The sequence below is a fragment of the Thamnophis elegans genome, chromosome 1 (assembly GCF_009769535.1).
Source record: "Thamnophis elegans isolate rThaEle1 chromosome 1, rThaEle1.pri, whole genome shotgun sequence".
Lineage (NCBI taxonomy): Eukaryota > Metazoa > Chordata > Lepidosauria > Squamata > Colubridae > Thamnophis > Thamnophis elegans.
This window is the reverse complement of record NC_045541.1, coordinates 58,581,254-58,604,480: the sequence shown is the minus strand read 5'-3', so window position 1 is coordinate 58,604,480 and position 23,227 is coordinate 58,581,254. Positions and strand designations below refer to the sequence as shown.

At 42.4% G+C, this 23,227-nt stretch overlaps 1 protein-coding gene across 1 annotated transcript in view; it reads right to left on the bottom strand.

Annotated features, from left to right (window-relative positions):
* Positions 1 to 23,227, bottom strand: part of CNTNAP5 (contactin associated protein family member 5) — a 434,775-nt gene that overhangs the window by 295,732 nt on the left and 115,816 nt on the right. Inside the window, exon 6 of the mRNA XM_032211804.1 lies at positions 1,214 to 1,398. Within this exon, the coding sequence (XP_032067695.1) occupies positions 1,214 to 1,398 (185 nt within the window). The remainder of the gene's footprint in view (positions 1 to 1,213; positions 1,399 to 23,227) is intronic.

Below are 23,227 nucleotides of genomic sequence, written 5' to 3'. Positions count from 1 at the left end.
ATTCTTTTCACTTACACTGAAATTTAACAGTTACAACATAGTTATTTATAACATGCCACTTGCTGCTTATTTAATAGAGTGATTAGAATAATAATTGTAATTTTTAGGGCAGAATAAGGGAATCTGAGACCTCTCATTTGAAGCTAAATTATACTGTCCAAAACCTCAGTCAACTTGATGCAGGGAGTTGCAGAACCAAAGCCCTTTTCATTTTTAATAATTTGCAACCTTGCCTTTAGGCAGAATAGGACAATCTGTGTCCTCAGGGTCCCATGGATCTCTTTTAATGACCCAACAAATATTTTATGCAAATGAGGTTTGGTCATGTTCATGTTGAAAACTAAAGGGTTCTCGCTATTTTAAGTGGGAAACATACAAAATATGCCACTATGAGTAAAGAGGAATTTGATGGCATAGAAACGGAATGAAGTTATAAATATATAATAAAGAACTAAAGTTGGTTCAATAAAGCTGTTATTTTTTTTTAAAAAAAGATACTAAACATTAGAAAAATGTGAGAAAAATACACAAAAACTGAAAATACTCATTGCAAATACACGAGATTGAAAATAAAGAAACAAAGACTCATAGTAATAGGAGCCTTGGGTGAAATCCCCAAACATCTGGAGCATCACTTGAACACCAGTGGCATTGACAAAAATCACATGTCAATTGCAAAAGGCAGCTTTACTTGGAAGAACCTATGTCCTGTGACAACATCTTTAATACCATTAAACATCAATTACTTCTCCCAGGTCCTTGGAAGGACTCAACACATAAATAAAAATTATTAATCCAATCTAAATATCCAGTTGACTGTACAAAAACCCATACTAATAATATAATAATAAAAACTAAGCCCTAGCCACACATTACATGGTCACCCCACTTTTCATTCTTGGTCTTTGTTCCTTCAATTTATCCTCTGTTTTGAGTAACCTGCAGTCATCAAAGTTTTTCCATTTCTGCTATAAATCTCAAAGTTTGCTTTAATCTATGTTATGGCTTCTGTTTATGGTTTCAGTACATAAATTGTAATTTTTTCCCCACTTTTAAAATGGTAAAATAAAAACATATTAATTCCTGAACTTTATAAGAATGTTATTGAAGACAATATAAATATTTCCATTGGTCATAAAGCCAAATAGACCATTATATCTAGTTCTCTGCAGTCTCAATGAATGCTTTTATTATCATAAAATGCCCAACACACCTCATAATCGATATTCAAATCATCAGAATCTCCCTTCGTCCGGAAATGTTGCATGTGCTTGTCCACTGTGAAATTTACTTGCTTATTGAATCGTTCAATGAGAACCGAGTGCCAGTGTTGGTCATCTAGGAGGCTGCCCAAGGTGACTGAAGTATGTCTATTGCCAAAACGAAGCTTGGCATCTCCTGCAGAGACAGTAAGAAGATATAGTTAAATGTATAGAATTGTGGTTTTAACACCAAACCCTTAAGATGAATGATGACATCTAATGATTGATGAATAGCAATAGCACTTAGACTTATATACTGCTTCATAGTGCTTTACAGCCCTCTCTAATTGGTTTACAGAGGCAGCATATTGCCCCCAACAATCTGGATCCTCAGAAGGATAGAAGGCTGAGACAACCTTGAGTCTCATCAGGATCAAACTCCTGGTTGTGGGCAGTGTTTGCCTGCAATATTGCATTCTAACCACTGAGTCATCAGGGCTCATTCATGAATCATGAACATCATCTCTGGACTTCTTCTCTGCTATTCTTATAAAATTATTTTTTAGTCTAAGAAATCCTTCACATTTGATTTTTTTTTCCCATTGGAGGGCATCCTTTCATTTTCATTTCTCTTAATGCACAACATTGTTAATGCACAAGGACTTGCCTATGAATCCCAATATCCAACACATAAAATACACATTAACACTCAATGTACTTCTAAACGAGGACATTTTTTCCCATTTAATACTCCTATCTATAACAGAGTCTCTGCTCCAGATAAAATACATCTAAGAAGTATTCTACCAGTTCTATCTTGAATCTGCCACAATATAGCCTATGGCAAGAAAGCAAAAATCTAGTCCAGCAGATTGATTTCTGTGTAGTGTTGAAATATTAAGGCGTTCATATCTTATAAGTATATTAGGGAAATTGTTACATTGCCTGATCTAAAGAAAAGTTGACTCTGTAATGCTTAAATGCACCATCTGGATTAATTGAAAACTTGTAGCATATAAATATATCAGATGTATTATAACCGGGGGTAATGCAATCTAATTACCCCTGCTTTTTCAAACCATTACATCCAGTGAGCTTTATTTTAATTTAAATGAGACTGTTGTTATCTAGACAACTTCAAAGTGAACCATGGAAACAATGATAACATTTGAGAAAAACCAAAGCAAATCTGAAAAGAAAACACAGTTATATCACATTCATTTTCTACTTTTGGTCCAATAGAAGAAAGATAAAATATAGAATTCACTAGAGTTGTGCAAAACATTTTGAGGCTGAAACATGATCTGGAAACATCCTATCTTAAACTCACAATGGAAACATTCCACACTGGAATGAACTGCTCTGGTTTATTGGAAATAGGCCATTCAGGTTCTCTGATAAAATGAGAATGTTCTCACTTTATCAGATAATCTGAATTGACTTTTTCCGTTAAACTTTATTTCACTTCACTTCTGTAATTATGACATTTGTTTCAAAGATGAGCTACTTTCCAATCAAGGGTGAACAATTTCAAAATTGCATTACTTGGAGTGAGATTTTAATGGGACCCTCTTGGATGAAGAATGAATTTGTATTGACAGATTTTGGGGTAAAACCATTTCACCTTCAAAACATTGTGTTACTTTTCATCTAGTCCAGTTTATCACAAAGTATATTTTTGATATTTCTTCTCTATTTTTCCTTTAAAACAATAATAAGAAACCCTACAATTACAATAATTAATTACCACATTGAATAAGTAAACTACTGGCAAACAAACAAAAACCACAAAAGGATGTTGATGCTGGACAAATTCAATCTGCAGTTGCTGGGGTTGGGATCAGAGCAGTGGTGGGATTCAAATAATTTAACAAGCGGTTCTCTTCCTTAATGATTTCTTCCAACAACCAGTTCATCAAACTGCTCAGAAAGTTAACAACAGGTTCTCCTGAAGTGGTGCAAACTGGCTAAATCCCATCACTGGATCAGAGGCAATTCAAAAATTCATGGCTACCATGACTCTCATGGACCTCTCTAAGTCCTAATGGGCCCAATGCAAATATGGGGCGACATATTAGATCTGATGTTCACATTGAAACAGATAAGATGTAATTTGTTGTGGGGGGCATTTCTATTGGCACTTTGTCATGGAGTTGTCCTTCAGGGAGGATGAATCAAATAGGATGGTCTACCAAAGCATCTGGTGATGTAGAGTAGGGGTGTCAAACTGGCAGCCTGCAGACTGAATACGTCACATGCAGGCCATGCCCACCCCAGCTCTATGAAGGAGAAAACATTGTGAAACATCACACAGTGGCAATGTGATGCAGAGGGAAGCAAAGATAACTTTGGAGAAGGGAGTGCAAGGCCTTTTAATTCAGAGGCTGTAAACAAAACTAGGAAAGTACCAAGATAAAAAAGAGACTTAAAATAATACTCTTGATTCTGTAGGATATAAGAAAGGACAGAGGGAATCTGAGTCTCTGTCAGGCTTCAAGATTCTGTTAACAGTAGAGTCCCAATAGTCCTTCTTGATCTGGCCTACTTTGAAGGGCTTACAGAGGAATCTAATGAACTTTCAAAAGAGCCGGTTTGGTCTAGTGCTTAAGGCTTCAAGCTAGAAAGAAAAAGACTGTGAGTTCTAGTTTTGCCTTAGCAATGAAAGCTAGCTGGCTGATCTTGGGCCAGTCACTCTCTTTCTCAGCCCAACTCACCTCATAGGGTTGTTGTTTAGGGGAATAGAGGAAGAGGAAGGTGTGTTGGATACATTGTTTATAAAAATAATAAAGGTGGGAAACAAACAAGCAAGCAGGCATGTGGAGAGTTTCCTAATGATTTCTAGAGTAACATAATGGTCTATGGGAATGACATTGGGGTATTGGAGGAAGAGCCATAGCCTAGACCTGTGATGGTGAACCTATGGCATGTGTGTCACAGGTGGCACACAGAGCTCTCTCTGTGGGCACATGAGCCGTCACCCTAGCTCAGCTCCGCCGCACATGTGTGCTTGCCTCCCGCCGTCCAGCTGGTCTTCGGATCTCTGCTGTGCATGCATAGGGGTGGGGTGCATGCATGAGGGCAGGGTACATGTGCAGGGGCCAGGGCACATGCATGGGGGCCACACATTCATTGCATTTGGAGGGTTCGCATGCACACATTTGTGTGCTTGTGCTTTGGGCACTCGGTCCAGAAAAGTTTAGACATCACTGGCCTAGACAATGGTCTGATAAATGAGTCCAAAGAAGAGAGATGGTAAAAACATCTTGGAAGGGACACTTCCTAGTTTTCAGGCCCAAAAAACTGAAGGAAAAGAGGAATCCTTTCAGACTTGCAAAATCCTGTTAATGCAACTTTACAATAAAGAAAGAGCTAGGAATGTACTGTAGCTATCCTTATAGTCTGGACTACCTTGCAAGGCTAATAAGCAGTTTTATCAGATATCTACTCAACCACTGGAATACTGAATATTGATACAATTGGACTTGAGTAGTGTCTTCCTGTTTGCCAATGCTCCATAATATATTGAGGATTTCTGGAGATTGTATAACAGGAGAGATTTTGATGGTGTGAGGTAAACAAACAAAAAAACAATTATGACTAGCACCGTGTTAGTAAAGTTGGCCAGGCACCAATATATCTCTGTCCTTATTGCATCCACAGATTCCAACTCAGAGGGACATTTTAGAGTAATCGAACTTTAAGGCTGGACCTAAAGGATCAACAACCGTCCACACTGACAATTTAGCAAGCAGTTAAGAGTTTATCTAGATGCTAGCCAATTCCAAGACAGTTTCAAGTTTCAGTCTGGATGGAGCTAACCTTCCATTGGGATAATTTTGGAGTCATAGACCTTGCTAGAAGAGCAGATGGAAGGCATGGACAAGAAAAGCTTTGCCCAGCTTTAGCAAATACATTAGTATTAGCTGGAACTGGTGAAATTACTAGATTGTTGCAACTCATTCTACCTGGCCTTGACAAACCATCTAGAAATTTTAATGGTGCAAAATGAGGCTGCCTATTTATTAGCAAATTAAATTTGTTGCTGCCATAAAACACCAGTACTATATGAGCGTCCAATGTTGTATTACAATGTTGTAAAGTGACATTTAGGAGTGGCATTTATATGACCTGGCTGTTCCCAAAATACTTCTGAGCATCTTTATAAGAGTAATAGATGGGATTGTTGGAAATTTGTTTATGGTGATGCTTGGTGTTTCTTTGCAGAATTTGGGTTTTTTACAAATCATTAAGAATCAGCCCAATTGAAGAAGCATGGAAGTTATTGTAAATAAATAACTGAACATCTAAGAATAAGTGAAAAATACAGAGAAAATTGATTTCAGATTGTATTATTTGATTTAGCAAGTCTAAATCCTTATGTTCAATGATATAGGACAGCTGTCACACATAATACCTTCTAAATGTGTTGAATGTAATTCACAACACTTTCAGTCAACATAATGAGGATTTCCATGGCATACCTATTTATGTCTACATTTAAACTCAAAGCAGATGTTGCCTTATAGGGGGAAGAGAGCAAGCAATAAAAAAGCCAAGTTTAAACCATGTAATGTTAAGCTACGGTAATGTGTGAAAAAGCAAAGCAAGCAGATAAAGCACAATAATTTGACATTTGCTACATAGAACTGAAAGTCATTTTTTCTACCTACTCCACCACACAATCTCAACAAAGGTATGGCCACCAATTTTAAGATATGTGGATTTCAAATCCCAAAATGCTGCCTGGGGAATTATGGAAGTTGAAGTGTACACATCTTAATGTTGTTACGGTTGAGAAACACTGTTCTAGGGATAAAGGGAGCTGCAACAGGCATTGGCTTGGGCCAGACTTGAAAAAGATTGAAAGTTCATATTCTTTCTCTGATACTTCTGTTAAAATATTCATGACTGGGAGAGACATGGGAACAAGGTCAGCCAATGAATAGGCATAGCAACTAAGTCAGCCAATGAGAGTTTAAACAGATCTGAGTCTGTGCAGTGGATTGAAACAAAAACTTAAGCAATCTGCTGCTCTGAGAAGTAAACTTGCAGTCTGCCTGGGCTTGTCTGCTGATATGAAACTAACTGTTTATGTTTGTCTGTAACTCTCCTGCCTTGTGTTTACTTGGAAGAGCCATCTGTTGGTATTGTACATCTATTCATCTATTCTTATGTATATAAATAAGTTAATGAATCCAGCTGAATCAGTTATCTATGTGTGCTTTCTGGATTTGATTTTTATGCAACAAACTCTGACAGCTTCCCTTTTCTCCTTGCAAGTACACTTGATTTTCTCTCACACTGGATTTCTGACATTCGTTTCTCTCTCTTTGAAGCAATAGGCTGTCAAGAAGCATATATCTTAACAAAAACCTGAACAAATAACTAACAAAGAGCTTTTCAGATTAAGTTTAGGGTCCTATGAAAATACAACCTATTTATGGGCATATGTGCCCACCCCAACCTAGAATATAAGGGCTTCTCAAACTCAACTGCTGAAGATAATTGCAGACAACTAATACTTATTTATTGAAAGAATCCAAATATGATCTTACATCTCTCATTATCATCTTGTTGTACCTCTCTAGGAAGACTTACATCAAGAATAATGGCTTAAAAACACTCTTCAACTCGGCAACTTTCAGCACTACATCAGGCAATGCAATTTTAGCAGCAGCCATCTCTACTAAGTGACATAATCATTGTGGCTTTTCTTGTATTGAATATGATAGCTTAATTCCCAGTAAAATAAAGATTGTACTCCAAAATCTCATTTCCTTGAGCCTTATCTTTCACTCAATGCAGAAAGTACCACATCTGAGACACGAACAGGACACAATATTGGTCAAGATTCATTCGCTAACAAATTCAATAGTATCACTGATTAGCAGGCCTGATTTTATCCATTATCTGAAATTTACTGTAATTCTGAGTTCAATTATGCTTTTGTATGATTGTCAAATGATGTACTTGCACTGAAAAAAGAGTTACAATGGGAAGCATTGTTTGCTTGCTAGATATATTCAGTTGGGAGCCCAGGGTGGTATATGCTCCTTTCTCTTCCTCCTCCTCCTCTTCATGAGATATCATGGCAACAACCCTGAAAAATAGATTGGGTTGAGAGAGAGAGACAAAGAGTGACTGACCCAAAGTCTCCCAATGAGTTCATATTGTCACGATTCTGACTGACGAATCCAACCAAAGTAAGAATGGCCAAGACAATCCAATCTCTTAATGCAAAATTTTATTGAGTACATCATTTTGACACCAACCAGATCTGGCTGTTTCCCACATAAGCCCACATTGACTATGTGGGCTTATGTGGGAAATAGCCAGATCTGGTTTTGCCCTCATGTTCTGCCCCTCTTCAATTAGAATAGGTTACATTGTGTAATTGATGTTAGATCCTCGGAAAGAACCAGGCGGGAGGCGTCTGAGGTAACCGTAAGTATAACACGTTTATTACAGGCAAGAACAAACAACAGGAGTAGACCGGCACCCTTCCTCTGTCTGACAGCTTTTTATATAGAGCTATCAGACAGGAGAACCAATAGCCACGCGTATGACAGCCCGGCAACTTGCAGGTCGCGCCTGATTGGCTAAGGTGCGCCTGGCTGTTGCCGAGCTGTCATTCGTAAGTCCAAGGACTTACTCGGGATTCAACACTCCTTCCCCCCCCAGCGAGGGTGCATGCGTCAGTAATGGCGCATGCGTAGTTGCACAGGTAGGAGGGAGGATGGCGGACACGCCCAGAAGGCCGCAGTTGGAGAGGGGGCGCTGGAGGGTAAGGACGTCCCCGTGAGAGCTCCTCCCTGCGGGGAGTGGAGCTCCGGGTGACGTCACCGCTGTAGCCTAGTGGAGGAGGCGGCACCCAAGGAGGAGGTAGGCCGGGTGGAGTGGGCGCGGCTGGGAGTGGCGGTGGATTTTGAACAGGCAGGTAGGCAGCCAGGGGGTGGGCAAGGCCTGTGAACGGTAGGCCTAACTGGGCAGAAGAGGGAAAAGCGGGGCCGGATTGAGAGGCTGCAGGAGGCTGGTCCGGGGGCGGAAGTGACCCGGCGGCCTGGGCAGGATGGTCTGAATCTGGGAAGGCCAGCGGAGGCGCAATGCGATCAAACTGTTGCGGGTCTGGGGTCGGCTGCAAGGCGTCGGTGGCCGGCCTCTGCGTGTTGGGTTGAACTGGAACCTCCAGGGGGTGGCAGCGCCTTAGTTGATCCAGGTGGCGCCGCCACTCGCTGCCATCGGATAGGTGGACCCTGTAGGGGATGGGTCCGGTTACCTCGGTGACGGTGGCAGGCACCCACCGAGGGTCCCCAGAGTAATTACGTGCCCAGACCAAGTCCCCGGAAGAGAAGGAACAGGAGGGATGCCCCAGGTTGCCAGGCTGAAGTCCTGAATAGAGGGGGTGTAGTCTATCCAGGGTGGTCCGCAGGTGACGACCCATCAGCAGCTCCGCGGGGCTTTGCCATGTGAGTGGGCAAGGTGTGGAGTGCTGTGCCAGTAGGTAAGCATCCACCCTTGCCTGCCAGTCGCCGCGGTCCATGAGGCCCAAAGCCTCCTTGGTCGATCGGACCGCCCTCTCCGCCCGGCCATTGCTGGCCAGATGGTAAGGGGCGACTGGGGCATGGCGGATTCCTTGGGTGGCCAGGTAGGACTGAAAGACTGCAGATGTGAATTGCAGGCCGTTGTCGGACACCACTGTGTCCGGCAACCAATGGGTAGCGAACAAGCATCGCAGAGCCCACACCGTACTCTCCGCTGTGGTGGAGCACATGAGGACTAGCTCCACCCAGCGTGAGAAGGCATCCACAGCCACTAGGAATACCTGGCCGTGAAAGGAACCCGCGAAGTCAAGGTGAAGGCGGGACCAGGGCTCGCGGGGCATCTCCCACTCCCGGGAGGAGGAGGAAGGGGGAGATGGGCGGGACACCTGGCACGGGTCACATCTGCCGACCCAGGCCTCGATGTCAGCGTCAAGGCAGGGCCACCATATGTAGCTCTGGGCGAGCGCCTTCATGCGCGCGACCCCGGGGTGATCGGCATGGAGCCGCTGGAGGACCTGGTGGTGGAGGGCCGAAGGGATGACCATGCGGTCGCCCCAGAGAAGGCAACCGCAGTGGAGTGACAGCTCTATCTGATGCGTTTTAAAAGGGCGGCAGTCTGGAGGGACGCCCCCTGTAGGCCAGCCCCTCAGGACCCATGCCATGATCTGGGAAAGGAGAGGGTCAGCGTGCAAGTGGGCGGCCACATCAGAGGCTGTCAAGGGAAGGTCCAGCTCAGCGATGGAGAGGACGGAAAGGCAGGGGACCGGCTGGGGGTCAGAACAGGGAAGAGGGCAGCGGCTAAGGGCATCAGCATGCCCTAGGTGCTTGCCCGGATGGTAGCACAGCGCGTAGGAATACGCAGCTAGGAACTCTGTCCAGCGGGTCATCCTGGGGGACAGGATGGGAGGGGTCGGACTATCACCAGCCAGAAGCCCAAGGAGAGGCTTGTGGTCAGTGTAGAGCGTAAAGTGCCGACCGTAAAAGTAATCGTGGAACTTTTTAACCCCGGACACCGCAGCCAGAGCCTCCTTGTCAATCTGGCTGTAGTTCCTCTCAGCCGAGGAAAGTGTCTGGGAGTAAAAAGCTATGGGGGCCTCCGAGCCATTGGGCAGGACATGGCTCAGGACTGCCCCCAAACCCACGGGGAAGGCGTCACACTCCAAAGTCACGGGCATCTTGTCACTATACTGGACTAAGACTGCCTCTGACATTAGCAGGGATTTGACAGCCGCTAACACATGCGCTTCGCGGCTGCCCCATTGCCAGGCTGCGGATCGGTCAAGCAACTGATGCAGCGGCTCTGCTAGTGAAGCCTTGTGAGGAAGAAATGGCGCGTAAAAGTTTAAAAGGCCGAGGAACGCTTGCAACTGCACCTTGGAGGTAGGAGTGGGAGCATTCCTGATGGCCAAAATTTTGGAGGGGGTGGGGTGGATTCCCTGAGCATCAATCAAGAAGCCCAGGAACTCCACTTGGGGCACAGCAAAGGAGCACTTGCTGCGCTTCAATTTGAGACCCGCGGCCCTAAAACGGTTGAGGACCTTCTGGAGAACTTCAATGAGTCCTGAGCGGCTGTTTGCAGCGATCAGGATGTCATCGAAGTAAGGGACAATGCCGGGGAGCCCATGGAGCAAGCACTCCATGAGGCTCTGGAAGATCCCCGGGGCAACGGAAACGCCGAATTGGAGGCGGCGACAGCGGAAAGCCCCTCGGTGGGTGATGATGATCTGGACAGCCGCCGCATCATCATCCACCGGGAGCTGCTGGTAGGCCTGCGCCATACCCATTTTGGAGAAAATGCAGCCCTGCCCCAAGGAGTGGAGCAAGTGCTGCACGACAGGGACTGGATAGGGGTTTGCCTGGAGGCCAAGGTTGATTATCGACTTGTAGTTGGCGCAGATCCTGATGGACCCATCGGCCTTCACGGGGATCACTATTGGGGTCTCCCAGCGTGAATGGTCGACGGGGTCCAGGACGCCCTGCGCCAACAGCTTATCGAGTTCAGCGTCAACTTTAGGCCTCAAGGCAAAAGAGCCAAGGTGGCGCAGTGGTTAAATGCAGCACTGCAGGCTACTGCTAGATCAGCAGGTCAGCGGTTCAAATCTCACCGGCTCAGGGTTGACTCAGCCTTCCATCCTTCCGAGGTGGGTAAAATGAGGACCCAGATTGTTGGGGGCAATATGCTGACTCTCTGTAAACCGCTTAGAGAGGGCTGAAAGCCCTATGAAGCGGTATATAAGTCTACTGCTATTGCTATTGCTATTAAAAAGGCACCCTGCGGGACTTCAGCTGGATGGGGGCAACCTGGGGGTCCAAATTAAGGGAGATAGGGGTGCCCTTATACTGCCCAAGTTCCCCATTGAAAATGTCGGCGTAGTCCTGAAGGACAGCCGCCATGTCAGGGGGCGTGTCCGCCACAGCATGCACCCCAGTCAGGGATAAGCCCAGAGGGGTGAACCAGTCAAGGCCTAAAATAGAGGGGAGGGGCTTTTGAACAACTAGATCAGGGAGAACAGCACAATTGCCCCCGTACTGAACCCGCACCCCATAACAGCCCAGGGTCAGAATGTTAGTCCCCTGGTAGTCCTTTAACAAAGTGTCCGAGGGAGATAGCTGGGACTTGGAGACTCGCGGGCACAGTCTGGTGAAGGTGGCCCAGGAGAGGAGTGACCGGGAGGAGCCCGAGTCGACCTCCATTAGGCAGGGGGAACCTTCAATAGAATCTTTGATGGAAATCTTCTGTGTACCCGCCGAGGCGAGGTGGACCGACACTGCAGGGGTGGCAGGGACATCATCTGCCAGGGCGTAGCAATCGTCGCGGCGGGCTGGCAGGCATCTGGCCGGTTGGTTCTTGGAAGGTGCTGGGGAACCGTAGACTGGAGGCTGGTCGGCTTGAGGCAGAGGTGGCAAGTTGGCCTGGCAGACCTGCGCCAGGTGACGGCCGTCTTGAAAGGGCAGGCTGCCTGGGCATGAGAGCCTCCGCAGCCGAGACAGGCGGTGGCAGCAGCAGGAGCACGAACTAGAGAAGGCTGTTGTGGCTGAGGTCGCCAAGGGATGGCCCTCAGTCGATCGACCTGGGCCTCGTAGAACTGGTCCGGCAGGGGAACCAGTTCATCAATGAGGTTGGTGATATGCAAAGAAGGTGGCGGAGGCAGGAAGACAGGAGTCGGTAGGGCAGGCAAGGCAGGCTCGGCGACCAAAGCGGGTGTGGGAGGCAGGTAGCGGGCCATCTCTACGGTGGACAGCTCCGCGAGCTCTGCGGCCCTTGCCTCATCAATGGCGAATGTGAGCGTGATGTTGGTCTTGCCAAGAAGACGCCGTCTGAGAAAAAGGTCCTTAAGACCACAGACGAACTGCTCAGTCAAATTGTCCTCCAGGTCAGGGAAATCACACTGAGCAGCGGCGACTCGTAAGGCCTGGAGGAACTGATTTACTGAGTCAGTTTGCATACCGCCAGTGGCTTCTGAACGCACTGGTGGTATGCAAACTGGCACGTAATTTTGGACGGTGTTGGGGCGTAATGGGCTTGGAGCCCCTCCATCAGTTCGTCCCATGACAGATCATAGACAGCCCGAGGGGCCGCGAAGGAGCGGGCCGTCGCGAACATTTTGGGTCCGCAGGCGGTCAAAAAGAACCCACACTTTCTGGCTTGCGAGTATCCCTGACGATTGTTAGCAATTAAGAAACACTCGAACCGCTCCAAAAAGGCGGCCCAGGATTTGCCGGCCGCTCCGAAAGGAGCGAAAGCGGGCATTCCGGCCATGGCGAGTAGCGGCTGAGGTGAAGCGAGGCACGGAAGATTGTCCGATCAAAAGGCACCTAAAAAAAAATTGTTGCTTGCCCTGTAGGTCGTACTCAGAGCCTGGTATCCCACCAGCTTGTCGCCAGTGTTAGATCCTCGGAAAGAACCAGGCGGGAGGTGTCTGAGGTAACCGTAAGTATAACACGTTTATTACAGGCAAGAACAAACAACAGGAGTAGACCGGCACCCTTCCTCTGTCTGACAGCTTTTTATATAGAGCTGTCAGACAGGAGAACCAATAGCTACGTGTATGACAGCCCGGCAACTTGCAGGTCGCGCCTGATTGGCTAAGGCACGCCTGGCTGTTGCCGTACTGTCATTCGTAAGTCCGAGGACTTACTCAGGATTCAACAATTGAGTCACCTGGTATTGTTGTGAGAAAGTATTTCTGGCTCTAATAAGCAACTGGCAAAAAGTCCTTGTTTCTCACGCTTTGCATCTTGATCTCTGAAACCTAAATTCTATCTCCCCCTTCCTTCCTCTCATATTTCGTTGGCAAGCTGAGAATAATAATAATTGCAATAGCAAAAAGCGGGCTTTCAAACTTGACACATATGTTATATTTTGATTTGGAAGACTATTGCTCCCTAGCCATGGGAAATGATGAGAATCATGATAGTACAGTATACTGCTAACAATGCATCTAGGGAAACATTAGAAGAAGAAGAAGTTCCTTTGGGCTGTTCTGCTAGGTTATCTAGAGCAGTAGTTCCCAATGTTTTTGACAGCCCGGAACAGGTTCATGGAAGACAATTTTGTCATAGATTGGGAGGGGATGGTTTCTGTTTTGATCATTCACCTGCGATTCACCTCCAGCTGTGCAGCCCAGTTCCTAACAGGACATGGTACCAGTCTATGACTCAGGGTTGAAGACCCCTGATCTAGAGGATGAAAAGGGACTTTTTCCTAATTTTTATCATATAGGAATGCTGTCCCTTCATTATTTTCTTAAACCCCAGGGAGAAGCATGCTCTAGAAATGGACTGTATGATTCATCAGCTAGCCATACTGTTTTTGCATATCATCTGTTAATCATACTGCCTTTGGATATGGAAAAAAAATACATCATAACATGAGACAAGCCCTGGTATGTTTGTCTCTTGTCATTCCTGGTTATTAAAAGCAATTATGGAAATAAGTTTAATAGATTATCAATATTTGATTAGAAGGATATGGAGAATAGCCAGTGCTTGCGTAATCCAGAAGTAGAGGATGGAATGTGTTATCAACAACCTTTTTCTGGATATTCAGTAAATAGAAAAGCAGTGCAAAATCCATAAAATAGTAGACAAAATTGGAAAACAATTGAGTTCTACCAAAACCTCTGCCCTTACTATAGGTAGTTTTTGACTTAGAACCACAACTGAGCCCAAAATGAATGTTGCTAAGCAAGGCAGTTCAGTGAATTTTATCCCATTTTACATCCTATGTTCCCATAGTTGCCATTGCAGTTGTTATAGTAGTAACATGGTTGTTAAACGAATCTGGCTTCCCCATTGACTTTGCTGGTCAGAAGGTTGCAAAAAGGGATCACATGATCCCAGGGCACTGCAATTGTCATAAATCTGAGTCACTTGGCAAGCGTCTGGATTTTGATCACGAGACCATGGCGATGTTACAACTGTCGTAAGTATGAAAAAACAGTCTAAGTCATTTTTTTCAGTGCTGTCGTAACTTCACATAGTCACTAAACAAACTGTTGTAAGTCAACGATTACTTGTATAAGGTTTAGCTTTGTATTCTCAAATAGACTTTCCCTAGGTTTTCATCAGGGAATAAAACTTTTTAACACTGCTTTTTTGGAGGGATGGGGGGCAAATTCTTCTATGCTTGGACAGCCATGCTTATCTGCTCTATTTAAAGTTACTGGTGCTTAGAAGAATGATTGTTCATGCATTTCATGTGTGGAGAGAGTCAGGAGCTGCAAACCAGGGCACTGCCACCAATGTTCTGGGTAAACACAGTCCAACCTTCTTTAGAAAAGATGCAACTGGATAGGATTTTTCTATCCATATTTGTAACCTGGGAAACTTCTCAGCCATAATACCTATATAGAGGTTAATGTTATCGCTGCTTAAAGTTCCATTTCTCTATGGGTATATTAAATGTAAAGGCATCAATTTTCTTTAAGTATTTTTGAACTTTAAAAAAAAACTACTTAAAGATTGGCTGAGAAAAATAAACTGGCTAAAGGATTTATGTAACAACAACAGAAAACTTTGGACAACTGTCACTTGCATTATAAACAAATATATTAAATTGGAAAGGGAGAAATGATATAGAGAAAATTGGTAACACATTCTCCTCTTAATGCATTTAGTTTAGTCTCCTTGGATGAAAGGAAATCTAGTTAAATTTAGCACATATAAATTAAACAAAATTAGCTGGCATCTCATTTCAAAAATGGGCCATTGCCATATACTGCCTGCTGGTTGCTCAAATTATGTTGAATAATATTCTTCAGCAATAATGTATATTAAGGCTATTCAGGCTGCAGATGTAGGGTCCTTGGAACAAGAATAAATCTTTCATTCCAAGGTCAGAGAAAGTGCTCCGATATCAGAACAAAGGGTTAGCAAAACCTCTTCACCATTCCTCTGCATCAGCCTCTGAAAGCGGTTCTCAGCACTGAGAACTTAACATTAGGGAAAGAGAAAATTAACTAGGACAGAGGGCTGGCAACTGTCATTGGAGAGAACCAAATTGGGGTTCCATCCAGAAGAAAATTCATTTCACTCAGAATAAATTTTAGAGTACTGGTTGCTCAAAATGAAGGGGAAAACAAAACACTGCATGTAGTCCTTGACCTTCAAGCATAATTGATACCAGAGTTTCTATCATTTTAAGCATGGTAGTTGTTAAGTGACTTGTGTCCAATATTACAACTTTTTTAGTCATGGTTCTGTAGAAAGTTAGCACCCACCCTCCTCCTAGAAGAATGCAATATTTTGAGAAATATTTTTAAAAGGCAGGATAAACTATTTCCCCTAAAAGAGAAATAAAAATCTTAAGGGAGACAGAAACTCAGAGCCTCAGCTCCCTCCCCCCAACAGATATTTTGTGCCCATTAAAAAAGACTGGGCCACGCTATCTACAAAACAAAAGACCTTCAGCTCCAGGATGATGGGATTAAGACATGACCCCTTCAGGACATAATAGGATTAGCCCACTACCATCTAGCAGCAGAGCTCACCACATTGCACAATCTCCTAAGGACATTTCATCACCCTCCCAACAAAACCTGGGACCTCAGACAACCTACAGAGCCAGCTATGACCCCCATAACAGCCAGTAGAACACATGTTCTTGTACAGGAACAGGAAGCTCAAGTGCAAAGTCCAAGAGAAGGTATAAAAACCTTTCACTCTCAACTCCATGTGGTCAGCTGCACCAGAACCACAAACATGTAGTCCTATTCATCAATAAATGGATCCTCTTTCCAATCAGCCTCCAGCCTCCATTTTGTCTCCCATGTTGTTCTCCTGGCTTGGAACTGAACCAGATGGATATTTCTTCCCACAGTTTTTAAATGAATTAATGCAATGTTTAAGCAAGTCAGGCAGTGGTTAAGTGAATCTGGCTTCCCACCTTGACTTTGCTTGTTGCAAATAGAGATCATATGACCTTTGGATGCTGCAATTGTTGTAAATATAGACTTGTTGCCAGTGCCCAAATTTTGATTATGTGACTGGGTGAGTAAGCTGCAATGGTTGTAAGTTTGAGAACCAAATATAAGTTTTTTTGTTTTCAGTGCTGCTGCTACTTTGAATGTCACTAAACAAAATGTTTGTAAGTCGAGGATGGAATGTGATGGAAAGCCATTTGTATTTCTTTGCCAGCCTACATCATCAGGACAACAGGGAATTTTCAAGGCTCTAACATGAGACAAAGGATTTGGCTGCTCTCCTGAAGAGGCAAATGGTCTAATTCAATGTTCTGAATCTGTACCTGAATCAAAATACTTTTATGATTCATATTAACACTTTTCCAAATTTTCAAAGCAGCTCTACAGCCAAAATGTGTAATCAAGCTCCCTACATCTGGAAGGATATGCACAAAAGTGCAACTATATTAGGGAAAATTGGCAGAGAAAATGCTTCTGTTGTTGCAAATTTATTTATAAAAATCACTAGAATTTTCACATAGTTGTCAAAACGCGGGAAATGACACAGAAAAATCAAGAAACAAAGCCAACTAAAGCATAAGTGATTCATCCAACCTTACCCTTATATGGTATAGGTGTATTTCAGCACAAAAAGGATGTCAGCATTTTTATGATACATTTAAGAATAACTGGTAGATTATAGTGAGGATTGTAGTAGAATATAATAAGGATGGATAGCAAGTGACTAAAAGATTCACACTAGAGTTAACTGTGGACAGCATAAGATAGAAGAAGAAAAAATCATTCAGATGCTAATGGCTGCAGACTGGCTGCTCCACATCTTACAACTTTGATGAATGCACAGATATTGGAAAGTTATCCCACTGATTTGCTCTATAGATATTTTGATAATAGTGGCCAAGATTAAGAAGGCATTTACCATCCTTTCAAATGTTAACCTTGATAGCTGAACTTTCAAAATATTGGCCCAAACAATGTGAGGGACTCTGTTGAAAAGAAGACTGAACTATTTCTTTCTTTCTTTCTTTCTTCTTTTTCATTCTTTCCTTCCTTCCTTCCTTCCTTCCTTCCTTCCTTCCTTCCTTCCTTTCTTTCTTTCTTTCATGAAATTTGAGCAGTGGATGCCTTTAAGAGTTTGAGGTTTGTTTATTGGATTTATATGCCGCCCTTCTCCCAAGGACTCAGGGTGGCGTACAACATTAAAAAAAAACACATTACAAAAGTTTTAAAAAAAATAGAATATCCAAAAAACAAACCCAATTAAGATTAACAATAACATTTAAAATTTGATTAAAATTAACAATAATCAATCATTTATTTTATTCTGTTCAGACCAGGCCGGCTTGCTGGAAAAGCCAACTTTTTAGGGCACATCGGAAGGACTGGAGGTCGGGGATTACACGAAGAGAAGGCTCTCCCCCTGGGGGTCGCTAGCCGACACTGTCTGGCCGACGGCACCCTGAGGAGGCCAATTCTGTGGGATTGCACTGGACGGTGGGAGGCTACCGGTGGCAGTAGGTGGTCTTGCAGGTATCCTGGGCCTAAGCCATGGAGTGCTTTAAAGGTCATAATTAGTACCTTGAATCACACCCGGAAGACAACCGACAACCAGTGCAGGCCGCCTAAAAGCGCAACATGGGAGCACCTAGGTACCCCCATGATAACCCGCATTCTGGACCAGTTGAAGCCTCTGGGTGCTCTTCAAGGGCAGCCCCATGTAGAGAGTGTTACAGTAGTCCAGGCGAGAAAGGACGAGGGCATGAGTAACTGTGCACAGAGCATCCTGATCCAGGAAGGGGAGCAACTGACGTACCAGGCAAACCTGGTAAAAGCCCCCCCTGGTCACGGCCGTCAGGTGTTCTTCTAAACTAAGCCGCATATCCAGGAGGACTCCCAGATTGCGGGCCCCCTCTGAATTTCTCCCCCTATCATCAAAGATGGAACAAGATGCACAAATCGGGATGATGGAAACTACAGCCACTCAGTCTTGGAGGGATTGAGCTTGAGCCTGTTCCTCCCCATCCAGATCTGTGGTTCATTCTTCTCTTTCTGCTTGAAGGACAGATACATGTAGCTCTCTGTAGTGCACTTCAATTATTATTTCTGGGGTCACAGTTGCTTTTCTATGAACTGGAGAGGAAGGTGGGGAAAGCATTTTTCTTGCAATACAAAAGGAACCGTATCAGTTCCCATCTCTAACTTTACTTATATGAGGATACTACGTAGTAGGCTTCTATGTCAGTTATTGTTTTTTTTTTCACCTGCAGTATTGGCAATATTCCCCCATATTTGCTTTTTATTTTAATTGGTTAAAATAGCTTAAATGTTGAGTAAAAACCCACCACATTTGTTTCATCTACTGTTTGTTTTATCCATTATTTGGTGCTTGACAACCAGGGTAGAAAATTTAAGTTAAGTGGCACTGATCTATGACCTATATCTGTTAGAACTTAAACTTTCACAGCTCAATTCTCCAGAAAAGACCAAGCTGAATAATAGAACAGTTCATAAATACAGAGGTATATAAAGACCAAAAGATTAGGTATAATCCCAATGGGTACCTTGTGCTTCAGAAATCTTATTCATTTAAATACTGTGAATATGCTATAAAATATTAATGGAGGTATAGTATATTAATATATTAAGACATAGTATATTAATATGTTATGCACCTAAAGATTAGCAGCACAGTTATTTTTGTGCACCAATCTCTTTGGCCTTTTTTTGAAGAATTATTTATTTCTTCAATATATTCATAAATACCATTAATATTCCATTAGCCCTTCTCTACACTTGAGAAAGTGTACATTCTAAACCATGATTTTTCTTCATCAGTAGATCTCTTTGCAATATCAAATAATGCTACAATCATGGAAGTGGGGTAAACAGTGTTCAAGCAACTGGTGTTAAACTGGAATAAAAACTATAAGCAAAGATGGCAGCTGGAATGCAATGAAGAATCTCATTTTTCTTCTTCTTTGCCCTTAAAATTCACTCTCACTCTCCAATAATTGAAATGCTAACCCCTGCTTAAATTGCTAAGTATGAATAGGATGGTGGCTCTGAGACTTTTAAATATATCCTTGGTCTTTCAGGATTTGCTATTCCCTACTTTTATAGACTATTCATTTGCAACTTTAGAAAGGCGGATTGACACATATGGCTAGTAGGCCATATGCATGACTAATGCATTGCACTCAATTATGAAATAACCTAAGTATGTTTATCCATGTAGGCAGTGCATTTTTTTTATATAACTTAAATTTATTGCCACACCTGATATGTCTGCTGAAAAAGGGTTGCTGTGAAAGATGATACTTTTTTGTAAAAGAAAAAACTGTCAAAAAGTATTTTAAGAAGCAAAATTCTCACTATTAAGAGAGCACTAACTTTGTCTATGCTATTACATCACCAGTATGCTCTCTTTTTTTTTTGAGCCACCCACAGCCTTCCTCCTATGTACCAGCTGTCTCCTGTTAATTTTTGGAGGTCCTTCATTCTCTCTGCTTAAATGGATATAAATATAATCTGTGTATAAGTATTATATCACTGTGCAATGGGAGGGATACCCAGGCTCTAAATAGGAATAGATGAAAAATGGATTCTCATGTAATGCAAATTGCAAATCTCTCCTCTCACCTGCATTATTCATCTATCTATCCTTCTATCCATATACCCATTGGGAAGGGATATGCATGCCAAAATGAGTAGTTTTTAGAAATGCACATTATGGAGGAGAACAACACTTCTGTTTTGGTCCCTTCTAACTGTTTATTAGCAGCCTCTGATTACCCAAGAAAGTTTTGATAGTAGTCACCCAATGAGGGCCTTCATTTATTTTAAAGCAGAAGAGACTCATCATATGATGCTCAAGTATGCTTTTAGTCACCAGAAGAATCCTCTCCTCTATTTGATGCTGAGCAGCAATTACACAGAGGTTTCAAAGGGAGGAATTAAAAATGCAAAAATAAGTGAGATGGGGGGGAGCCTACTTCTTTTCCTATTTGGGAAATACTATGTTTTTTTGTTATGAGACTTTTATAGATTTCAATATACTAATATATAGATATTTTAGGTTTCTTTTTATTCTTTTCTTTCCTTGCCAAAAAATGGCAAGCTCAATGAAACTTTTGTAGCTAAAGCCCCTTGCACAAAAAGTTCAATTTTAAGAAATTAAAAATCAGTATTCTGCACTGACTGAGATGATCTCTCATGAAGAAGAACAATTAAACCTGCAAACTGAATGTTTGAATCATACAAAAGAATTGGGACACATTACAAAAAAAGTTTCTTTAGAAAAGGCTAAATAGTTCCTAAGCTGGTAATGTCAGCCTTTTGATCTGGATTTGTTGATCTGCTACACTTCTGTCCTAGAAGACTATGGGACATGGGGATGGATTTGACTTCAGCAGTATTGAGATGGTGACTCATTGTGAGTACTTTTGTTTGAAAAGGCACTTGACATAACCACAAAGCATGTTTCCCAACACTTCTTTTACCTGGAGGTGCATTCTACACAGTGTCATCTATATGCAGAGGTCCATTTTATCTAGCAAAGTGAAAGAGTGCAGTTGTTCTTCTCCACTATATAAAAGCAGAGAGCCATGCCACTGAAGAACACAGGAAGGCAGCCTTTATCAATGATGTTATTTTGAAAGCTCTGCAACTTTTCTGCTCTGATTACATTGCCCCATGCATACCCAAAAGTTCAGAACTTGTGGTTCAATGTTGCTTTCATTATTTTGATCAAAGGGCCCTTCTTGTGGGTGGCACTTTCTCTGCAGAAGACAATCTATTGATTACCACACTTGGAATACTGCATTCAGTTTTGGTCACCACGATGTAGAAAAGATGTGGAGACTCTAAAAAGAGTGCAGAGAAGAGCAACAAAGATGATTCGGGGACTGGAGACTAAAATGTATGAAGAACGGTTGCAGGAACTGGGTATGTCTAGTTTAATAGAAAGTTTAATAGAAAGAAGGATTAGGGGAGACATGATAGCAGTGTTCCAATATCTCAGGGGTTGCCATAAAGAAGAGGGAGTCAAACTACTACTGAGGGTAGAACAAGAAGCAGTGGGTGTCGAAGGTGTGAGCCTCCCTACAACCCAGCGAACCCCACGCCCAGGATTTTTTCTGCCTTTTTGCAGAACGAAGGCATACATCCACCCCTTGCTCAAAGATTGATTTATACCTGAATCCAACACAGGCAGACAAATACTGGAGAACTTCCAATTGTATGTATTACAGACTTTAACTCCATTTTTCTAAAAATTCCTTCTAATTAACTACGTGGCAGAAAGACAAAGATGTGCCAAAGAGTTTTGTAGTCGGGGTTGTGCTGTGATGTTACAGATTTCACAGAGCTCAAACTATTATAGAGCTCAAGATCACTTAAAGATCATTAAATCAGCAGTGATTTATTAGCAAACTACAGAATAACTGAACAAGCGGCTCGCCTGGATTTATTAATTGGGTGCAAGATAAGATTAACTGAGGAAATGGCTTCTAAGCAAATTAAACCACCTATCACCTCGAAGACTGCAAGTAGTTAACCTTCTCCGACAACTAAATTACAGTCATTGCTGCTCCCCCTCAACCTCCTCCTCTCCTGCTGGGGAACCTTTGACTCAAGAAATAGTGCAAAAAGTATTAAATGATGCCTTAAAAGATCATGCAGCCACGATGCAAATTAAAATACAGGAAAAGATTTCTGTTGCTTTCAAGGAGATGTCGGAAGAAGTCTTGGGTTGGGTCCAGATCTGTAATCAAGAAATTAGAGATGATATTTTAGATGCTTTTAAATGCTTATCTGGCTACGTATCAGGAATGGAGGATAAACTGGAAGATCTTAGTGATTCTAATATTAACCTGGTAACGAAAATGGATGGGGTTCAAGGCAAGGCTGATGATGCAGAAAATGAAATTATAATGTTGCAATATAGACAGATGGAATTTGCTTTAAGAATAAGGGGCCTTAAAGAGAAAAACCAAGAAAATCTGAAGGAGATTTTCTCAGAATCTTTTAATCAACTGATGGGACGGCCGAGAGGGGACTTTGACTGGCAAATTGACAAGATATATCATGTTAATTCATGGCTTGCCAGACATAAACAACTTCCAAGGGACCCCCTATCTCCATTATTGTTTATTATAACCTTGGAATTATTGCTGAATAAAATACGGGGGTCAGATGATTTACAGGGAATCAAGATCAGGCATCAAGAATATAGACTACAGGCATTTGCAGACGACTTGGTTATAACTTTAATCCAACCAGGGAAATCTATCAAAGTTTTAATGAATATGATTAATCAATATGGCCAAGTATCTGGGTTTAAAATAAACCTAGGAAAAACAAAGATGCTAGTTAAAAATATGAACACTAATCAAAGGGAAGACTTAGAAAAAATGACAGGATGTGAAATAGTTAACAAGGTTAAATATCTAGGAGTTTACATCTCAACCTCAAACGGGAAACTATATAAGTATAATTATGAGCCACTATGGCATAGTATACAGGCAGAGATGAAAAATTGGGAAAAACTACAATTATCTATGTTGGGAAGAATAGCAGCAGTGAAAATGAATGTCTTGCCTAAATTCCTATTTCTTTTTCAAATGATACCAATACTTTAAAAATATGCAAATTTGCTTGAATGACAGAAGGGTATTAACAAATTTGTATGGGCAGGGGAAAAGCCGAGAATAAAACTTAAAATAATGCAAGATGTACGTGAGAGAGGAGGCTTGAAAATGCCAAATTTAAAACTATACTACGAAGCAATAGATTTGTCAATAATCAGTGACTGGACAATTCAACAGAGGATAGAATACTTAATATCAAAGGGCATGACTTGGTATATGGTTGGCATGCTTATCTGATATATGACAAGAAGGTGGATAAGAATTTTAAGTCATATTTTAAGGAATGCTCTATTACGTGTCTGAAAAAAATATCAACACAAACTAAACGATAAGATACTTATGTGGGCAATTCCCAGACATGCAATAGAGAACATAAGTATAGCATAAAAACATGATGTAACCACATATAGACA